The sequence below is a fragment of the Onychostruthus taczanowskii genome, unplaced genomic scaffold (genome assembly GCF_017590055.1).
Source record: "Onychostruthus taczanowskii isolate IOZ18803 unplaced genomic scaffold, ASM1759005v1 scaffold46, whole genome shotgun sequence".
In the NCBI taxonomy this organism is placed as follows: domain Eukaryota; kingdom Metazoa; phylum Chordata; class Aves; order Passeriformes; family Passeridae; genus Onychostruthus; species Onychostruthus taczanowskii.
In genome coordinates, this window is record NW_024502125.1 from 1,810,116 (window position 1) to 1,827,463 (window position 17,348).

The following is a 17,348-nucleotide window of genomic DNA, read 5'->3' on the forward strand; positions in this document are numbered from 1 at the left end:
AGTTATTGGCACTTGTCCTTCTCATTCAGAAGCAATAAACACCATACAGTACCTTCTTTGAGGTTTCCAAGTGGCTGTCCTAGTGAAAGTGGGTATGTGTTTAAAGTACAGATGTAAACCACTTTAAACTCCTTTGCTGACACTTATACATCAAAGCCTTCATAAGTTCTGTCTGCCAGTATTGTTTTTTTTCTGGCACTTTCAATGCTGGAAGATTATGCTTTTGTAATAGAATTGATTAGTCTTAAGCAGGGCACAGTGGCAAGTGCTGAAGCTGTCTTGTCTCTTGGGCTGAGGGAATGGTCTTGATTACCTGGTTCCATTTTCTTTGAAATGGTCAAATACTACTCCTGTACCTTATTTCTTAAGATAAAGCTGTGCATTAATGGAAAGGGCAAAGAATTGTTACAACACCTCTTTCTTGAATATTTTAATTTTGGAAATGCACTGTTTGATCTAAACAAGTGTATGAAATGTAGAATTCCAAAGCAAAGGCCAAGTCTTAGCAATTGATTACACAGGTGTTGTGACTGAGGAAATACTGACCCAAGCTCAGCTGTATAGCAGCCCTGACAAAGATAGCATGGTGTTTTTAAGAAAAGCAGAGTGTAATCAAACAGATGAACTGAACTGTATGCTGGGTCCTCAGGAATTATCAGTTTCCTAGGATTCCCCTAAAATTGTTTCCATCACCACCTTCCCACTTACTGGGGCAAGAGTAAAATATAATGGGGTTTATGGACAATGCTTAATCTCTTGGGAGAGTCCCTTGCACTTCCTTTAGCTTCATGGATATGTGTGGACACATGATGTGTACTTACCCTACTGTTCTATACTACATCTACTTTTACAGTGACTTAATACTCTTAATGTTTTTCAGTTTGCATATTTAAATCCTGATCAATGTAAATTCCAAGGTATAGATGTCTCCCCAGAGTATGTGCAAGGAAGGCCTGCATGTAAATTTTTCCTTTTTTTTTTTTTTTTTTTTTTTTTTTTAAGGTGTGACAAACACTAGAGATGAGTGATAATTCTGTGTTTTCAAAAGGAGATCTGTCTGAACCAAAGGTCTGTTCTGGCAAAGCTGCCTTTTTCAGGTCTGGAGATTAGTGTTGAATCAAAACAGGCAATTCCTCACTGCTGTGTGACAGCTCTAATACCCTTTCCTTTGTGAAATAAGTATCAAATTGCAGTTGCAACATGTCATATTTTCCAAATATTTTCTGGGGGAGACTTCTTGTATATTGAATGGTGATTGTTTTGGCACTGTGCTGTGAAGAGTTTTGTACTGAAAAGACATAGGTTAGAGTCCGAGAATTTAAACAAGGACTTCAGTTGTGTTCTAGTAGCATGCAGTTTGGGGTGGGGGCAGGATGTGTCAGCCTGTTGAGAACCAGTATGGAAAAAAATCTGGGGAAAAGGAGATAGGAATGAAAGAGAGCTATGTTAGAGAAAGGCAGTCTGTAAACACAAATACTTTCTCTGGGGTTTTGGTGTCTCTTTTCAAAAAGTATTATTTTTTAATGAGACTTTTGTTCATATTGTAGTTTGCATTGGTGACATCATTAAACGAAATCAAACATGTGAACTTAAGAATGGTAGGAATGTATTTTGAAATGTGTTCCAATTTCTTTGGAGTATGAACTGTTGCCAACAGCAGTTTTAAGGCTGAAGTCACTGGAAATTGATTCCAATACCTTTCTTGCAATTTATTAGTACTTTTCCTTCATTTTGTTCCATAGGCCGTTTCTATAAGTAAACATGATCAGCAGTTTCCCCAAATGGGAACCATCAGGCAGGAATAGAACTCTCCTGTTTAAGACTAGGGTATGCCTTCAGGTTGGTGTTGACATTTAAGGGCTAGTTCGAGGGCGCTTCCACTGAGCAGCATCAGAGTCAAATAAGAATATCCCTCAGGCTCCTGCCACTTGATAAAGGCTGGGCACATTTTCCTCAGACTTTTCAGCATGAGGCGCAGGGCAGGAATCAGTGAATTGAAACAGCCAGAATGGAGCACATGTCAGGGGAGGGGGAAGGTGTTTAGGGAGCAGAATAGAGAGATGAATAGAGGTAAATGCATACAGTTGAAGCAGCGACAGAGAGAGGGGAGAAGAAAAAAAATTACACCGAAAAGAGACCTCACTAAAACCCAAACTAACAAAAAAGACCTAGAAATCCAAATGGATTTAAGAGTGTAGGGTAATTGGCATTATACATCCTTCTTCCAGGTGGCACACTTTGTAGTGCTACAGAAGCTCTTTCTGTTCGCTTGTTTTCTTCTGGTGAAGGAGTTTTGTCTCACACTCCTCTTCCTGCAGGGAATCAATGGCCATCAAAGCTGTTTGAGATCTCAGATACTGCATGCAGCTTTCTCTGAAGTCATAGGGAGCAGGGTGCAGCTGTAGGTTCTAGTGAAATTTTAAGCGGGTTGTGAGGGGTTTATTGGAAATACACTTTCGCTTTACATGAAAATTGCCTGAGTTTCAGAGACAATGACTACTAACAACGTAGTTAGCTTTGACATAGTTTCCCACATGAAACTACAGATGTTTTTAAAGAATTTTAGTAGTTTGGGTTATCTTGCCCTCTGCTGTCTCAGAGATGTACCAAATGTGTAGTGGAGCTTCCTTAGGAGGCTAGTGAATTGTCATGCCTCTAGTGGTGTTCCTCAGATGCAGAGGGCAAAAAAAAAAGCCACTTATTCTATAGGGGTATGGTGCAGCACAGCAGTGTGTGTTCTGCCTTGATGGATGATTGAAATACTTACCGAGTGGGTTTAAGATATTCCACTTTGCTTTTGCTTCAGTCTGCCTACACTGGGAATCTGGTTACAAAGTATTACATTGGTAGGTTGTTGGGGGTTTTGGTTTTTGGGTTTTTTTTTTTTTTTTGTCTTTTGGGGTTTGTTTTGTTTTGTTTTTGGTTGGTTTTTCTTTGGTTTTTGTTGCTGTTGTTTTTTGTTTTGTTGGGGTTTTTTTGTTGTTGTTTTGTTTTGCTTGTGTTTTTTCGTTAGATGCTGAGAAGTACAGTGTAATGCCTTCAAGTGATACTTGATTTTGAAAATAAATAAGCAAGCCCACAGCTGTTCTCCAGGGCTTTCCGATGTTCTGCATCTTATGTTTTGTTTTGCAGATTGCAAGAAATACAGACATTGTCTTGGGCAGTACTGATTGAATTGAATCATTGATGCTTAATAATAAGAACCAGTTGTAATTTGACTCCTTTTGGAGAGTGAAGTGTGCTGGCAAGTGCGTTTAAAGAAAGTAATATATTAAAATAAGAAAATAAGTTTTAAAAAGTGGTAATGGCCTTATTCACCTCCATGGCAAATTTCAGACACTTCCTGAACCCAGAACACTTGTAGTACTGTAATTACAGTGCAGTAATAAACTGCAGTAATTTAGTGTCTCTCTGGTGTTCTGAATAGTAACATACTGTGTTTTGTTTTGGTTTTTAGATTTCTTGGATATTGCTTTCCCTAATATGTTAGTGTTGAATAGCAGGAGACTTAACCTTAAGAATCACGCTGTTTTTCCACTGGCTTCTGTGCTGTGGTCAACCTGAGTTACTTTAGGAATGAATGTTAGTGATGCCCTGTACCCTGGGTATCAATTTTACATTTTTAGTTAGCAAAAGAATCCCAGAATGGGAAACATTTATTATCCTAGAAGAGCCAGCTGCATTTTATTCTTTGGCTTTTTTTCCAGCCTGTCATGAACATTGTATAGTCTAAGCATATTCTTGTGATCTCTTTCAGTGTATAAGGCACGTCCTTAATGAGCAAATGAACTGTTGCTAAACAGTATTTTCAGATGTCTTTATGCTTCTATCAAAGTTCAAGCTGGTGAAGGGACAGCTGATTTAGAGAAAACCTTTCCATTTGAAAATTACCTCTAGACACCCAGATGCATTTATGCCTGCTGTGTGAGATACAGTCTCAGGGAGCAGTTTATGAAGTGGTGGTATGTGATATGTCAGCACAAATTAGCCTTCCCTTAGAACTCCCTAAACAGAAAATGTAAAACAAATTTTCTAGAGTAACCAAATTACTGAAGTAGTTGCTGTAAAAATGTTTTATTCCTATCACACTGCACAAAACTAATGTGTACTGGTTATCTGAGACCCAGATGCGTTTGGTAATGAATTACATGAGTACTTCTGATGGGTTCTGAGTGTGAAAGTATATGTTTACAAGATCCTTGTCTTACTAATGTGTGTCTTTGGTTTCCGTAATGTGAAGCTGAAAGATACATAGGTGTCATTAATATAAAACAAAATTCACTTCTGATAAAAGAATTAGAAAAAACAACTTGGTTAATGTAACTCCTATAATTATATGTGAACTCTTTTTTGCCTTTGACTGATGTTCCTGTCCGATGAGCCATACACTGGGAACTCTGGATTTCTAATACAAAAGACCTACTAATGCCTTTTAATTGAGAAGGCTGGCTTGGTACCATATTTCAGCTGTTTCAGATTGGCCGCGCCAGCCCAAGCGCCTGTGTCAGGAATTCAGCCTGTGTGGTGTTAAACGTAGCTGGGAAGCAAGCAGTGTAGCCTTTGAGTGGAGAAAAAGTATATGCTGTAGAAGTTTGCAATTAGTTATTGGCTGCTGCATTTTTAATAGAAAACATAATTTAGCAATTTTTTTAAAATCAGGTGCTCTGTGGATGTGTATAGTCTTAAATCCCCACTGCAAGTTGGAGCAGAAGTCCAGTTGGCTAAAACAGCTGAAAAAATGGAACAGTGTGGATGTTTGTCCCTGGGAAGATGGAAACCATGGAAACGAGCTGCCCAATTTAACCAATGCTTTGCCTCAGGGTGCAAATGCTAACCAAGGTGAGCATAACATATGCACTGATTGCAACATATAATATAACTTCTATCTTACGCACTATAGCCTTCCAGAATTCAGCACTCTTTCCTGGGATAAGTAACTTTCTTGTTGAGGACTGACAGTGAAAATCAGTTGTACTAATGCTGTCTTTGCAGAAGAATAAATACGTGTTTTTTTGTTATACTGGGGCTGTAACACTTTCAGAGCAGGTATTTGTGTTTTATTAGGTCTTCTAACTCTTCACTTGGTGCTTCTAAATATTGTTGCATGAAAATTGGATGTCCTTGAAGTGTGTTGTGTAAAAGCCCGTTTGTTTTTGCTTGACTATACTCTAGTATTACTTCTGCTACTGGGGTTTTTATTTCATCTGCAGTTACAAAGCCTTGATAGCTGTTTAAAGAGGGATTTTTTTTAAACTACATGGAACTTGTATGTGTGAAACTGAAGCATCTGTCTGTAGGATGTGCTCGGTATGTGCCTTCTGCATTACTAGGTGTGTGGAGGGTGCAGCTGCAATGCTACCATCTTGGAGGAGGTGTCTTTTTACTTGATATCATGCTTTCTAATCTAAAATGTGATTGTCAAATGTGACAGAAGCTTTGTAGAGTCATCTTCAAACAAGGATGTCTGCTAATAACTAGGCAAAGTGCAGGGTGTTTTTGCAGGTAAAACTGCTCACAGTCCTCAAACCATCAGTAATAATACATACTGCATACAATTTCAATAAAATTATAATTAAATTTCTTGGTAGGTGTCAGATCTGCACTTAGTCGGGTGTGTTGTTGTTTCTTTTTCTTGGAAGATCACTTGTGAATGAAAAAACTTGGTTCATTATTAAATTTCACAGCTAGCCAGGAAGATAAGTTCTTTCAGCAAATGACTCCTTAGAGAGGTATTTTGCTTGCTCATCATGTTCAGACCAACCTGGACACACTGTTGATAACTTTGACATGGCTTCTGAGCATTGATAGATGCAGTGCCATGTCACTAGAGAAATTTTGCCGTAGGAAGATGTCCAGGGAGGATTATGTCAGTCCTATGGCTCCAGGACCTCACTTTATTAATAGTATTTATGTTCATGACCAGCAAAATTACACAAGTAGTCAAAGTTAGTGTCAAAAGTTAGTGTCACTTCTCAGAAAGAAAACCAGATCTTTTATGCAGTTTATCCCTCCTTTAGTCTGACAGTTGTGAATCTAAGGAGACACTGGGGAAGCTTGAGTGCCATATACATTCTAGTTTGTACTTGCTATTGGATGTCCTTCACCTCTAGCAGTTCTCTGTGCAGAGTCCTGTCTGCCATCAGCTGTGCTGGTTTCTAGATCTCTCTCTGAATGCAAGATGAATGGCACACACTTCATCTGAGCTCTTGAGTAATAATTGGATGTGGAATGTCATCTGCGGGCTGCTCGGTGGAGAAGAGGGCAAGGCAGACTGCCATTGGCTGGGGGTTGGTGAATAGACAGAAGACAGGGATATTGTGAATGACTGATTCATGTATGAATGAGTAAAAGCTGATGCAGTTTTCTAAACCTGTGAAAATGACAGATTCATCAAACAGGCCACATCGGACAGTGTTTACTCGAGCCATTGAGGCGTGTGATCTGCACTGGCAGGACAGCCATTTACAGCACATTATCAGCAGTGACCTATACACCAACTACTGTTACCACGACGACACTGAAAACTTGCTCTTTGACTCTCAGGGGTGGCCCCTCTGGCATGGTAAGTGGCTAAACTGGAAAGATGTTTCCATGACTTGGTGCTTTGTTCATTTTCTATGCCATTATTTTCAGGGGGGAGGTGGTGGGGAGATGGATGAAAAGCCTGGCATAAAGAACAGAGGCTCTCTTGAAATGTTGGCTCAGAACTAGTCCTTTAAGTCTCTCTTGCACAGTTTTAGAAACAAAACAAAACAGAAAAAAATTGAAACAAAAAAAGCTCTTTTGAGTAACCTAGCAAAAAAGGCCATTGCGTTTATGGAGGCATTGCTATTCTTCAGTTACTGTTTCTGTTTTAGAACATGTTCCTACAGCCTGCGCGAGGGTGGATGCATTACGATCTCATGGATACCCACGAGAAGCACTGAGGCTAGCAATAGCTATTGTTAATACACTAAGGAGGCAGCAGCAGAAACAGCTGGAAATGTTCCGGGCTCAGAAGAAAGGTAAATGTGGGGAAAAGGAGGGCAAAGGGCGTGCAAGTTGACAGTATCATCAGGAAGTTCGCATGAGGAAACTGGTTTTGAAACTAAAGTGAAAGAGATAGCTTTTAACTCTTCAGTCTGGATAGTGGTAATGTCACATTCTGGATGACAGAGGTTTTCTGTACACTGTCTTGAGAGCTGTGCACGGCTCTTATCAGCCTTCTCCAATATATATGGCATGGTAGGGCCTTTAGAGGTTTTGGTTACACCATGAAAATAGTCACCCTGTTTACAGGGTGACTTTGCATTTGGCATGTCAGGTGTTTAATTTCTTTTTATCTGATCTGTAATTTTGCTGAGCTTTATATTCTGAAGTGTAAGTCTAGAGGGTACAATAAGGCAAAGTCTGAAGTACAAAAATTCATCAAATCTGGCAGTATGTTCCAAGAGAATCTCTTACAATGCTTAAAATTTTAGTTTCTCCATAGAGAGGGGATTGAGTTTTTGTGTGTGGAAATTTTTGGGGTTTTTTATGGGTGGGGTTTTTTTGGTTTTGTTTGGTTTTTTTTAATGCCATTTTTTATAAAATATTTTGTGGTATTTCACTGAGCGCTACCCTTTTTTTTTTTTTTTTGAAGGGGTGTTCTCCTTTAGATCTAGTTTCTGTGGCACATGATCCTTGCAACCCAAAATAATTCTGCTCTGAACCTTCGTAGTTTAAAGAGGCAGCGGATGAAGGGGGTGGCTTTGTGGTAGAGGAGTGTATGTAGAAAAACTGGAATTACTTTCTCAGCTGCTACACTAAAGCTTTCATTCAAATTTCATTTTAGATCTCTGTTATTCTAAACTGTGTGTATCTTCATGCATTGTAGTCAGAAATACCAGTGTGAAATCATATGTGTAAATTTTTCAAGTGTGTGTTCAGATGTTTTCCCAGAAATGAGCATTTAGAAGATAAGATATGCACCTAGATGAAAAAAATTTAGCTGCAGTTCCTATGTGCCTCTGTATTTTTTTCACACTGAAAAAAGGAGTAAGTGTTTTTTTTTGTTAGGTGTCTGTGTCAAGTGTGTGTGTTCGTACCACTGGCAGGTGTGAGGAATCTGCTGCAAGTGTGCTGATTGTAATAGCGCTCCTTTTCATTCCCAGTTGCTAGTGCAGCATGTAGACATTCTGTACTTCTGTTAAATTCTTTCCCTTGTGAGCAGTTTCTGTAGCTATCACCTAATAGTCTATTATCATTTTTAAAAAGTGCATGAAATGTGATCCATCCTGCCCTGAAACAAAGTAGTTTGTTGTTTCTGTGTTGTCACTTACTGCTTTTTTATTTTTTAATTTCATGGGGAATTTTTAAAAGACTAATTTAATATCATAAAGTGTGCTGGTCTCTATAAGCAGAGGCAAACTGCAGCTACATCCCAGCTTTAGGCTTTTTGTTCAGCAAACGCCCCATGCCTCTGCTTAGCTCTTATTCATGTGGCTAATCTGATGTTCATGGAGCCCCTTGTGTGATTTTAAGTTAAATGTCTCTGACGATATGATTGAAGCCTTTGGTTGGCATGACACAAGAGAAGCTCATAAGTAGGCACAACAGAAAAAATAGAACAAAGTGAATCAGTAAGAAGTCACCCTGATGAATCCATCTTGGTAATATTCCTTACTTCTGCCTATTGTCTTTATTATTTGTTAGGTAATGGAATTATTTACTTGTTTTTTTTCATATTACATACCAATGGATTGTTTCAAAAAACTTCAACCACCCTGACAGTGTGTCTGTGTTTCATTTTGTAGCCCCATACATTTGAATAGGAGAAAGCAGGACTTAAAAGTTTAATGCATATGGTTACTCAGATATTTGATGCTTTGTGAACAAGAGTGAAGGGAGGTACAAGTTAATGTGTGACAGGCGGAGAAGCAGAGCAGCCATAATGGCTTGTATACAGTTTTTAGAGGGTAGTCGATAATGCATCTGATCTCTCATCGTTTACTTGTGTCTGTATGTCTGGGAGGAAAAAAGCTGTGAGTGTCAAAGGGTAGTTATTGCCTTATGACGTGGATTTGGGTATGACGTGGATTTGGTAACAGCTAATACCTGTTACCACAATCACACTTCCTCCAGTTCATTGCACTTAATATTTTTCCTGTGTTCTAACCAAGTAATGGGTGTGGGCTACAGAAAAATATTGACAAAGGTATTTGTGGACTAAAATCTCAAAATGACCAAAAATACCCTTGATCCTATGAAAAGACATTTTTTTTTTGTATGCCTCATTTAAACATTTGTTGGGTTTTTTTTAAGTAACTTTCATCCTGAGTTTAGTGCAGAGAGAGAGAGAGAGGTGCTGTATAAGCTCATAATTTATGAAATTGGAACATATTTTAGAATATTTTCATTTATTTCAGTTCCATCACATTAACTTAAAACTGCAAAAAAGGTACTGTGTCCTTTTGAGTGAGCAAATTGTTGTAAATATTTTACCAAAAAAAGTCCTTGTTGTAATTCTTCAGGCAGACATTCCAGAAGAGTTTTAGTAGTAGGAAGGAAGAGATTTCAAAGACATTGCCATTGAAATTTTTGACCCATAATATGCTTTGCTAGTGCTCAACAAGTTTGGCTTCCATTCTCTTTTCTTATTCCTCATTTGCATATTCACCAAGGGCAATGAATTCACCCTGAAAGATACTATTTTCTCTTTCTATGCAGAAACTACTGGAAATGCTTTGAATTCTGTACTGAGGGCATTTTAAGTATTTTCACTTGCATAATTGTTTTGATGGGCTTACATGAGCTCTCTTTCTCTTCTGTGTGTGTTTTTTGCCACAGAACTTCTCCACAGGGGAGTAACCTCAATAACGAATCTTGAAGGCTGGGTAGGACACCCTTTGGACCCCATTGGCACCCTTTTTGGTAGCCTGATGGAAGCCTGCAGGGTAGATGATGACAGCTTCCATGGATTCTCTGATTTCACAGGTAAGACCGAGCAAATGCAGCAGTCTGGTACATTTCTTCATTTACTGGAGGTATTTTTCTGTCTTGTCTTTTGAATCAGTTTCAAAGGTCACTGCTTCTATAGTATAAGAATCCACATTTGCATACCTTAGGAAAACACAACGGGGAGAAAATGTTTAAACTAAGAAAGCACTTAAAAGTTACCAGTTACTCATTCTTGAAGAAAATTCCTTATTTCATGTTTAAAATAAAACCCAATATGACTTCATAGCAGCAGTCTTCTCCACATACATTGCACTGTCCTCATTCTGAGAAATTGCAGGAAATCACAGGATTTAATCGCAGAGTTAAGTTTGGAAGGCACCTCTGGGGATCATCTAGTCCACTTGGTCTGCTTGTAGCAGGGTCACTAGAGCAGCACATTGCTCAGGTCTGTGTCCATTTGGGTTTCGAATAACTTCAAGTATGAAGACTAAACAACCTTCCAGGACAACCTCCTGCACTGTTCAACCACCCTTATAGTTAAAACGTGTTTTCTTACGCTCAGATGGAATTTCCTGTATTTCAGTTTGTGCCCATTGCCTCTTGTCCTGTCACAGGATACCACTGAGAAGAGTCTGGCACTGTCTTCTTTACATTCTCCCATCAGATATTTATACATTTTGGTAAGATCCTCCTGAGCCCTCTTTTCCAGGCTAAATAATCCCACCTCTCACTCTCATTATATGAGATATGCTGCAGTCCCTTAATCATCTTTGTGCTCCCACACTAGATCTGCTACAGCATGCCCATGTGCTGGGGAGCCCACAGCTGGACACAGCACTCTAGATGTGGGCTCACTGGTGCTGAGCAGATGGGCAAGATCACCTACCTCAACCTGCTGGCAACACTCCTAAATACAGTCCTGGATGTTATTGGATTTCATAGCTACAGTGTACATAATACTCCAAAACAATGACAAAAGACTTGAAGTTGGTAACATATATAGTCTCTAAATGGTAGGAATTGGAAAGTAGTGTTGCTATATCAATACATGATTTAGGATAGGGATAGGATATGTATAGCCATTTCAATTTCAGTATTTGTTCCCCAGGATTTTAACTGAGTAATTCCTTGTTCTCAGTCTCTTTCCACCTTAACAGTAGCTTCCTAACACCCTATGTGGACAGAAACTGGATTCATTACTTTACCTGAAGCTCTTTTATATACACATCCACAATCTTCTTGGGGCTTTGCCTCAAAAGTCTTTTATTCAGTTAGATTTTCTTCAATAAACTTCTGCTCTCTTACCCACCAGTTATGGAAAAACTTTCAGTTAAAAAATTTGGAAATCAGATTCTCTGCTGTTACTAAAAAACCAAAACAACCCCATGAAATAAAAATACTGTGTGCTGAAAACATGCAATCTTGCAAGTGCATTCAGCCTTTCCATTTGTTGCAATTGCCCATCTCCATACATCTGACAAGTACAACTTTTTGTTCCCAAATTAGACTGTAAAATGCTACAAGCTGAAATAGCATTTTTTCATATGTTGTGTCTGTGAAGTCCTAAATTAAATGATAGCACTCTTTAAAACAGTTTGTGGCTTGGCCTGTGTGGGATTTGCTTGTAATTGTTACTAAAAGTTGGACTTCTAGTGTTAACAGTATGCATTTTTATCATAAGCACAAGTGTAACAAATTAAAAGCCTGAAAAGAGTGCTAGCAAACAGAGCATATATTAAAGGTGAAGAGTTCCCGGGCCTTTTGTATTTGCACAATTCTAATAATTTCAACTGACATCTACATAGGTGTAAAAGCACTTTCCCCTTCCTCTTCCACATTAGGGCTTTAAGGAAATACAGAAATGGGTAGGGAAAGAAACTGGAATGGATCTTACAATTTTGGCCTCATTAACACAAAGCTGGAGGAGCTGCCTTTTTTTAAATTGTGCAGTTTAAAAATGAAAACCTTTATTTTTACTTGAGTGGATTGTTTAAAACCAAATTGTTTTTTGTGTATTTCTGCTATGTGGAATCAGATGATGTATTTTAGATCAGAGTGTTGTATTTTGAGACTAGCTAATAATTTAAATAATTCTGAAATAGTATACTAACAGTGGAAGCTTTTGTGTATGTGGCATTGTAGGCAGATTATGGGTTAAAATTATTTGCTGATGTGTTTTCCTTTCTGTGTCACCCCTTACAGAGAACTTGGGGCAATGCAAATCTCTGGAGTACCAGCACCTACCTGCACACAAGTTCGTAGAAGAAGGGGAATCTTACTTAACGCTGGCTGTGGAAGTAGCATTGATAGGGCTGGGACAGCAGCGAATAATGCCAGATGGCTTGTATGCACAAGAGAAGGTTTGTCGAAATGAGGAGCAGCTCATTTCTAAGCTACAAGAAATTGAATTGGATGATACTCTGGTGAAGATTTTTCGAAAACAAGCAGTCTTCCTATTAGAAGGTAGCTGAATATAGATGCTAACTGCTTCTCTAACTGTCTGCACTTACACAAGTACACAGAGCTAGTGTTGCTGCAGAAAGTGCCTTACGGCTTCAGACGGTTTTTTTTGCGTAGAACTCCATGAAAGTTTTTATCAAGTCTCTTAGGAAAATTGCCATGCTTTGGATATCATATGACTGCAGAGATAACTCATATACTGACCTAGAAACCTTTTCTTTTAATTTTGAATACACTTTGTTCTTCACATTTGTTGCATGTCATAATCTCAATAACCTGATTATACACTCCAGGCTAAATATTATATAATACAGACATCAGTTATCAACAGTTCCCAGATACCAAAATTCTAAGTATTCTGCGAAAGGAACTAAGGCACTAAGGAACTAGACAGCTTTATAAATGTATTAAGATTTTAACCACTGTGCCAAAGTGAAGAGCTCAGAAAATTCACATATAATTGCTGAGGCAGAAATACAACATTTTATTTGTGAAAATAAAGAAGATTACTTGCCTTTGAAGTTTATGTCATAGGTGGAAATTAAAGTACTTGGTCAAATATTGTGGCTTCAGGTCTGGTCTTGTGTCTAAGTTATGACCATGACACACCGTTTGTGTTTTGGAATTAGGCAGTGTTGAAATAACATCTGTACTTTTGTCTTAACTTTGAAAAGGATTAATATGTAGCATTTAAGCATCATATTCAGAGTGTGATGTCGTGGGTTCCAAGGTTGTCTTTCTGGTTTTGTTCTTTTTGAATGGAAGAGAAAACTTCTGGGGAAAAAATTAGCCAAAGGCATAATCCAGGTTTTTGAAGCTGGGTGGGACACCCGGGTTTTGAGTGCATGCACATGGCATGAAGGGGAGTGTGGTGCTAGGTAAGTTGAGAGATGGTTGCATAACAATCAGGTTTTACTCTATTTTTGTGAACACATTAGTCTTTTAAAGCTTTGTCTTTTATGGAAGAGGTACAATATGTTGCTTAGGGTTCCCAACTTTAAGTCACTGTTTTTGCCTAGATTTGAAACTGCAGAGAAGCTGCAACACAGCGAAAGTTTCTGTCATGGTGTATCTGTAGTGCTGCTTTATGGCCTTAGGACGGGAGAAGCTACTGTCTTGATCTAGCTATTAGCTTGCAGGGTTCCTCTGCATTATAAAATCTGTTTACTGGTGAGGATGCTTTATGAGGAAAAGGTAGGATTTCTCTTGACATAATCTCCGACAATTCAGTTTACTATTTTGATCACTGAAATTCTTAAAATGTTTTCTTTGGGTAGTAAAGAATTGATCATTGCAGGAAGTCTGCTAATAAAACTGTCTAAAAAACTGCCATTGTGAGCAATGTGTAGCAGTTGTCTTGCATTAGTGTGTGATGAGAAATCTGTTTTTTCTGCAATAGTTTGTTTGCTCCACATTAGGCAGAAACTGCCAGTTTACATGGAGGAAAAGCTGTGCAGTGATTTAAGGTGCTGATCATACCATTTGTGAGTTTTTAGTTGAAATTTGGTAGATATGATAAAGAAAACTTAATCCAATATTAAGCTGATTTCTGTGCTGTTAATGCAGATTAATGCATGCTGTGTGTAGCTACCATTTGAGTTTGTGGGAAAGCAGAACATAAGACTGTTTTGCAAGGATTGTTCAGATTTTTTGCTTGACTGCTAAGTTAATGGCAAAATATATTTTCATATAAATGCTTTGTCATGTGTTCTTTGTGTCCTGACTGAGTTTCTCACTGGACCACCAGCTGGCAAACATACATGAAATTGCTTCTTTCATTCAAGCAATGCCATCTAGATTTGAATGGCTTTCAACTTCATTTGAAATGGTTATGAGACACACTGTCACTTACTAAATCTTCTTTGACGTGTCATGTGCAATCAGCCCTTATCTTTAGAAATGCCCACCTGTGGCGCTCAGAATTTTTTCATGCCTAGCAATTTCTATCCTTGCATGTTGTGCTAAGGCAGCAGTCAAAAACATTGCTGAAACAGAAGCACACTCACTCAGCCATCCATCCATCCATCCATCCATCCATCCATCCATCCATCCATCCATCCATCGTGTGATGAGTTAGAGTCTTAGTAGAAGTCGTAGTAAGTGGGACTGCTAAGTGCTACCAGTGCAATAATTGTCCAATAATATTTAATACAAGATTATTATTCTGTATCTCCCAGCATTTAATGCCTGAACTTCTTGTCACTGAAGTCAGAAGCTGTTTGACATAGTTTTCCTATTAACAGGAATAACAGTCTTAGTGTGCAAGAAAAAAAGTCAAAACAGGATTCAAATGCACTGTGAACATTTGAAACTCAACAAGTAAATAGTTTCATTTAACTTTGCTGTTGTCTGTCGTGGTGCTGCTGTTATCAAATTGAAATCTACACCTTACTGAGAGAAAAATCCATTGCCCCAATAATAGTGATAGTTTTCACGTAAATAAAATAGAATTTTTAAAATCATGTGGGTATACTGGACTAATAGCTAGCTTTGGTGCTTGATCTGATCTTGTGTTCATCATCATAGAATTGTTCAGGTTGGAAAAGACTAATAGTATTGTTGAGTCCAGCCATTAAGCCAGCCACCACTATCTTCACCACTAAACCATGCTCATAAGTGACAAATCCAAACTTAATCTGAACACTTTCAATGATGATGATTCCACCACTGCCCTGGGCAACCTATTCCAATGCCTGACCATCCTTTCAGTTAAGAAGATTTTCCTGATATCGAGTCTAAACCTTGCCTGGCACAATCTGAAGCCATTTCCTTTCATTGTGTCTCTGGTTGTCTGGGGCTTTTCAGGCAAGGGTAGAGAATCATAAGGTCTCTCCTGAGCCTCCTTTTCTCCAGGATAAACACCCCAAGTTCCCTCAGCTACTTCTTAGGACTTGTGCTGCACACCCTGTCCCAGCTCCACTGCCCTTCTCTGGCCTCTCTCCAGCTCCTCAGTGTCTTTCTTGGACCAGCAAGATGGACCAGCACTGGACACAGCACTGGACTTGTGGCCTCACCAGGGTCCAGGACAGGGGGACAGTCTCTGCTGTGGTGCTGCTGATCCAGGCCAGGATGCCATTGGCCTTCTTGGCCACCTGGGTACACCCTGGCTCATGTCCATCACCCTAGGTCCTTTTTCCACTGAGCAGCTTTCCAGTTACTGTGTTCCCAGCCTGTGGAGCTGCCTGGGGTTGTTGTGACCCAAGGGCAGGACCTGGGACTTGAGTCGTGACTGCATCCAGACCAAAGAGTTATTTAAATGCCAATGTTAGGTGAGGTATTTGAGGGATCAGGTGCTGCTGTGGTGATTTGTCATGTAATTTCAATTAAAGATACACATTTTTCTATGGTCATCATTCTTTTTTTTCCTGGTGAATTTGTGATGAAGCAGTGGCACACCAACAGGATGTATGGGTATTGGATGTGCATAATACAATTGTGTGGAGGCAGAGTTATGACTTTCTGCTTTCGCTTACCAGGCTTGCTAAATGTGTGCATGAAATACTGTAATCATTCTGTCATTCATAAGCACTGGCAGTGTGTTTAGTATGATACCATTTGCAGTGTGTCTTGTTTTCCTAAATAATATGTGGTATTTAATATAACTGTAACAGGTTGTGTATGTATGATGTGTTATATATTTCACTGAAATGTAGCCACCTTTTGTGCAGGAGAGTATGTCTTTGAATACCACTTCTAGCTGAAGGTGTAGTGAATGCTTTTAAAGGTTCAGAAGTTGGGGTCTAGCAGTTTGTAAAGACTGACATTCTGTTTCTCTTTCCTGCAGGTGGACCATATAGTGGCTTAGGTGAAGTCATCCATCGAGAGAGTGTTCCAATGCACACATTTGCCAAGTATCTCTTCACCTCTCTCCTACCTCATGATGCTGAATTGGCATACAAAACTGCACTGAGAGCCATGCGGTACGTGTTCATGAGTTGTCTAAAAAGAGCATGAGTAGTAGATGTAGAAAGGGGAAAAAGGTTTGGTAATTGAGACCTAGTCTCTTCTTCTAAAATATGCATTCTTCCATTCAAGGAGTCAAGGAGGTACTGTTTTGGTTCTGTCATCTATAAAAGTAAATTTGTAGTAACTGTATTGTAATAATTTATAAATGTCCAATTAGTGTTTATTTAGAATTGTAAAACAGGATTTTCTGTTTCAGATACTTCTAGAATCCCATACCTGGGACACAGGATTTTGTGTTATAAAGCCACTTTAGCATATGGATTCTCCCACCCATTGTTGTGTGTGCATGATGATATTGGTAATGAAATAAGGAAAGAGGTATTTTACCATAAGTCTCAGGATTGTTTGCTGTTTAGTCTGCTCAGCAGGACAATTTGTTTCACTCATCTTCTTTATATATTGACTCTCAACAGTAGATTTGAGTGGTGTGGTCAGAACTTGTGCATTGTTTAGTGCTTCATAACATCTTAGCCTCTTCTGGGTGAATGTTGGGATCTAAATGGAGTACATCCAGTGTCAGCAAAATGTCTGGTTTCGTCCCATTTGTTTTCAGTAATCAGGAAAAAGATGTTTCTCAGGCAGTGTTCAGGGTGTGCTGTCTCAGGACAGGTCAGATTGGTAATGTTATCTAAGAAAAGACTTCTGAATGAGTTTTCAAGGACCTAAATGATCAGTGATAAAACTGTTGTCCACATAGAATGTCCCATCTGAATTGTCTGCTCAGTATCAAGAACCTAGTAGTTGATGGTTGGCAAAGAACAGCCACAGCTGAATACTAAAAGCAGTCAAGTCTTAGATTATAAAAAAGAAAAAAATGTTGAGTTTTCCTGGTCATTATCACCAAGCACGATTGCACAGTGATTCATCCTACCCACATGAAGAGTATTTAGCTTCATCAAACAAGTTGCATCTGTATGGTTTGGTGTTTATTTTGGGGCTACTCTCTCCAAAAAGCTAAATAGGGAGAAATAATTCCTGTGTTTGAAGGACTAAATGGGAGGCCC

The 17,348-nt window shown here is 38.9% G+C and overlaps 1 protein-coding gene across 1 annotated transcript in view; it reads left to right on the plus strand.

The window, feature by feature from the left end:
• The window catches only part of ZSWIM6 (zinc finger SWIM-type containing 6), a 108,572-nt gene that overhangs the window by 80,672 nt on the left and 10,552 nt on the right, over positions 1-17,348 (plus strand). Inside the window, exons 5-10 of the mRNA XM_041414653.1 lie at positions 4,660-4,839; positions 6,386-6,562; positions 6,858-7,004; positions 9,808-9,954; positions 12,121-12,381; positions 16,163-16,298. Of these exons, the coding sequence (XP_041270587.1) occupies positions 4,660-4,839; positions 6,386-6,562; positions 6,858-7,004; positions 9,808-9,954; positions 12,121-12,381; positions 16,163-16,298 (1,048 nt within the window). The remainder of the gene's footprint in view (positions 1-4,659; positions 4,840-6,385; positions 6,563-6,857; positions 7,005-9,807; positions 9,955-12,120; positions 12,382-16,162; positions 16,299-17,348) is intronic.